Source organism: Nuphar pumila, chromosome 17, assembly GCF_984573655.1.
Source record: "Nuphar pumila chromosome 17, dmNupPumi1.hap1.1, whole genome shotgun sequence".
In the NCBI taxonomy this organism is placed as follows: Eukaryota; Viridiplantae; Streptophyta; class Magnoliopsida; order Nymphaeales; family Nymphaeaceae; genus Nuphar; species Nuphar pumila.
In genome coordinates, this window is record NC_143265.1 from 62,640,273 (window position 1) to 62,644,909 (window position 4,637).

General features: G+C 42.1%; 1 protein-coding gene across 1 annotated transcript; it reads right to left on the bottom strand.

Moving 5' to 3' along the window:
• Positions 1–224: 224 nt before the first annotated feature.
• LOC149812034 (transcription termination factor MTEF18, mitochondrial-like) lies at positions 225–1,902 on the bottom strand. The gene has a single exon (XM_089993599.1). It carries the CDS (start codon positions 1,784–1,786, stop codon positions 590–592), a length of 1,197 nt encoding a protein of 398 aa, XP_089849725.1. The 5' UTR covers positions 1,787–1,902; the 3' UTR covers positions 225–589.
• Between the last annotated feature and the right edge of the window lie 2,735 nt (positions 1,903–4,637).

Consider the following 4,637-nt stretch of genomic DNA (forward strand, 5'->3'; position numbering starts at 1 on the left):
TACCAAATTAAAGAAAGTAGATGGAAAGTGAGTGAAACAGTGAGAGAAAATACATGAAAAACATGAAAAGAAACCTGAGAAAAGCATATAGGAAGCATATAAGAAGCGTGAGGGAATCAAGATTCCCATGAAGTTTTGGAAGCGCGCTTCCCAAGCAAGTTTCCGGGAAGTGAGCTTCACACCTACCTAAGAAGCTTCGGGTAACTCTGTTCAAAACACAGAAATTACCAGAAGAAGAAGAAGAAAACTCCTTGTTTGCTCAGATTGAAGATTTTGATGCAAATACAAGCACTTAAAAAACGCTGGGAAATTAAACACAAAATTAGTTCCTACTGACCAAAGCATTGCCTCTTTAGACAGGCGCAATCTGGTTGCAAATGCCCAGTTGGTATTTCAGTTGAAACAAGTCTTCATCACGTCCATTGCTGAGTGCCCCAAAGCTTGGATCCTTCTAGCCCACTTGAAGTGTTTGGATATGCCAAAGTTACAACTATAAATTTCATCCAGCATAAGACTGGAAATGCTGGAGATGAACTCTAACGCACACGAGGCAGTACTGAACTAGTTCTATCCTGTGAGCACATAAAGCTCATGTATAGAAACCGCCCTTGATGCTGCTGTTGTAAGCTTGAAACATGTCTGGGCATTCATCCTTATGCTTAAGCACGTATTCTTCAAAGAATACCTCGCCTTTCATCTGCAAAATTGTAATCAAACTCTGCTTCCTCTTGAGAAGCTTCTTAGAATCCAACATCTTGACAACAGCCAGCCGAGGAACGACTCTCTTCTCCGTGCTGTACATCAAGAGAGTTGGGTTCACCGCAAGCTCCGAAGGCTTGTATCCGAGTCCGTCCACGAAGAACTCCAATTTCTTCCGTAAAGTGCTGCTGGACAGCGTCAGGAAAAACGGGGCTTTCTGAATTGACTCCATTATGTTCCCCTGAGTCCATCCAAAGCTCTTCAGGACCTCCAGTTTGGCATCCCACGAGGACTCGCTCAAACTGGAAACGGCGAAAAGCGCGTGAGGGAACATACCAGAGTCGTGATCAAACCCCAATTCGTGGGCCTTCTCCACCATCTTCTCCAGCGAGCTCGGCTTCAGCGAGAACAGAGTCGGCCGTGTTACCAGAAGCCATGACAGGGACCGATCGGGAACGCCGCAGCTCTGCAGAGTCGATAGATTGATCGCCATTCTCCTCTCGTGGTCGTGCATGAAGAACGACCTGGAGCAGAAACACTTGATAGACCTCACCACGTTCTCGTCGCCGCGAACGAAGGCTCTGATCACACCAACTATCGGTAGTATGTTCTTCTTGAGGCTTGCATTGAGAATAACCGGATTGGAGGCGATGATCTGAGCGACATCAGCACCAGAGAGGCCCCAATCGAGGAAAGTCCTGAACTTGGGCACCAAGGTCTTCTCTAGCTTGGCCCCTAGCAATCGAGGATTGCGATTGATTGTTTTCCTGATGTGGGTATCTGTGAAATCGTTCTCCCTCAAGAAACCGAGTACTCTCTCTGCGTTTTGAACGCTACCCCTCCCTCCTAGCTTCCTGCATACGCCTGCAGCCTCTTCAGAAGTCAAGCCACATGAGTTTATGAGGTAATCGACCATTTCTGATGATGGGTAGTCGAGAGGAGATGATGATGACGATGAAGAAGGAGAAGGGTGGTCTTCATGGATGATGGCAGTCGAAAACGGTTGCTGCAAACGCCTCCAGAATGCAGAAACAATGGTGAGTCTCTGCACATTTCTGAAGATGGGGTGCTGACGAATAAGACTCATCACGACCAACTACCAAGTAACAACCACCACAAAGAACAACTAACTAAAGAAGAGGAAGAACAGAAGAGATCAAAGGGAGAAAAGAGGCAACGTTCTTCGCTCCTCAAGGCAGGAGCAGCAACATCCCACCGACTCTGCCGAGTGCCGAGATGCTACCGATGGGGATTCGGATCAGAACCCAATTCGGTTCTCGTAGTATAGATTTGAATCCGGTTAAGTGAAAAGGTAAAACGGGCTGGAGAGACTCAGTTTCTGTCCGAATCTGAACATAGTTGTTTACCTGGCTTTGACCCGGATCCAAGTATACCCAGCCACATTTGTTTGGAATCTTATCTTAGTTTGGATATATACCATGTGAATCCGACAGTAAGGATCAGATCCAGTTCCTTTGGGTTTGGACTGTTGGAGCCTCTTTCTCGTAGTTGTCAGTATATCGATAAAAATTTGACATGAAAAAGGATTAAATTTTTTTTATTTTTAATATTATGATCTTGTCCCAAAGCCATCCAGATTTGACCCATATTTTTATAAGTCTAATTGACCCAAAATTCAGAAATTTTGGTACGCTATAACCCAAATATTTTAATAAATCCACTTAGATCAACCCAAACCCATATATGGATAAACGCACCTAAACTTAGTATGAACCCAAACAATATTACACTGGTCTCATCTAACCAGAGGATCCATTCGAAGATTTTTGGTACATCCAAAACATCAGGATCCATATACTCTTCTTACTTGGATCTTTTGTGAACTTGATCTTGCCACTATCAAATCCACTTGATCTACATGTAGTAGCTCCACATCTACAAGAAGTTGCACTAGTTCGTTGTTGTCCAAGGGTCATGCAACTGAAAAAGGCGCAAGCAGACTCCAAAGACGAATTGTTTTCCAACAACAGAAGAATGATGCATCTTTAGTGTGAGATGCACCTGGGTCCATAGAAAACATTTGAATCTTATTTTTATGTTTAATTTAAATATTGGATCATTAAGTGGACTTTTTTTTATTTTAGTTCAGTACTATATCCATCGCATATTCATGTTAGAATCAGTTTTTTTTCCTCTATAAATGGTCATATAGACAGTCTTATTGGTTGAAGATTTAATGTTAATAAATATTTGTTCCCAATCTGCCCCTGCTTCAGGTATCATGTGGATCTGACTATGGATTCGATTCAACTTAGTTCCTTTTGGGGCTTCGACCCATATGCATGCCTAGCAATTAAAATTCTAATATCGTAACTCCTGTATCATAAAGATAACATAACTTCTGTTTGTAACATCTTGGCAATATCATAATGCTAGAAAATGGGAAAAAAATTTAATTTATATTTTAAACTGAAAAAAGAAAAAAAATGCAATATGGCTCAATATTGCAATATTGTGGATGATTTTGTTTAATTTTTAATTTCTTGTGTGTATCTGTGCACTCATCGAGTTTGCGTGCGGTTGAGTTGGACCTTCAGTCTGAAAATAATACACAATTTTTGAAGCGGGATTAAGATAGTCTGATCTAATCTTTTAATCACATTAAGATCCAGACTTGGTCTTGGCTTGGACTTGGATCAGTAATTTTTGTTGATCTATGTTCAGATACAGATAAAATCTAATTTGTTTATACCTTTCACTTTTTACATGTAAACTTTTCACCTGTTTTTAACCATAAAAAATCACCATATAAGGTTTGGATGCAGATATAAGTCCACTTCACTAGATCCATTTGAGACTCAACATGATCCAAACTGTATAGGTCCATTTATGCCTATTGCTAGTAGAAAAGAGGCAACGTTCCTTTCCATAGTTGCTCCCTATATCTCAAGGACGTGGATAGGGACGAATGGAGCAGAATTATGGTGTGAGGTGCTAGAAAAGAAATTGATCCTAAGAACCAAGAAACAACTACATTGTATACATCAGTTCTTTCTAAGAAGACAAAGTTGTTGAGAACGACAAGTAGGGATGGCAGTGGACCGGGAGGAAATGGGTCCCTGCCCCGGCTTGCCCTGTTTGGACCGGGGACGAAGGACATGAAATCGGGATAGAGGTGGGGATGAAGGTTAAAATCAAAACCCGTTCAGGGATGGAGGCGGGGATAGACTTATGTTTTCCCCCACCCTGATCCCTGCCTTGCCCCGCCCCGTCCCCAATCCTTCTAAGGATGGCAATGGACCAAGGAGAAACAAACCCCACCTCGCCACGTTTGGACCGGGGATGGAGGTTAAAATTCAAACCTGTACAGGAATGGAGGTCCGGATTTTGAAACGAGGTGGGAGTGGAGACCTTGTCCCCCACCCCGATCCACTGCCATCCCTATCGACAAGCCCAGCTCATTCAGCCTGTTCAACAACACACTTGGTTTTTGTTACATGATCTTATAGCCCAAAAGCCAAAATCATCCCCCGGGGTAGCTTAGCGTAGCATCATTGTACATCATCACCACACAACCCTTCCCATAGATCTGGGAGACTAGGGAGGTTCGGTTCGCATGCCAATATTGGGATTCACAGATAACGGCTTCTTGTCGTCAACCTCAGCAACTACAGTATCACTTATGTTGATTATAATCACCGGCAGGTCAGCAAAATTCTACATGCAAGACAAGAAATCAATGAATTGCACTTAAAATACATTTTTTTCACTTGTAAACACTATCTGGGAAAAAGAACAAGAGATTAAAAAAAAAGAAACAAAACAGATCAAATCAAAAGTGTTGGATCATATTTCAGATCATACAGTTTCACAATCAACATCATGACATAAATCAGGATATACAGCAACATGAAAATCATGATTAACAGTCGATCAAAACAGGAACAGGGAGCAAGTATGTCGATTTCCGCATAATA

Excerpts from the sequence above, each read along its gene's own strand:
- LOC149812034 (XM_089993599.1), bottom strand. The coding sequence starts at position 1,786 with ATGAGTCTTATTCGTCAGCACCCCATCTTCAGAAATGTGCAGAGACTC.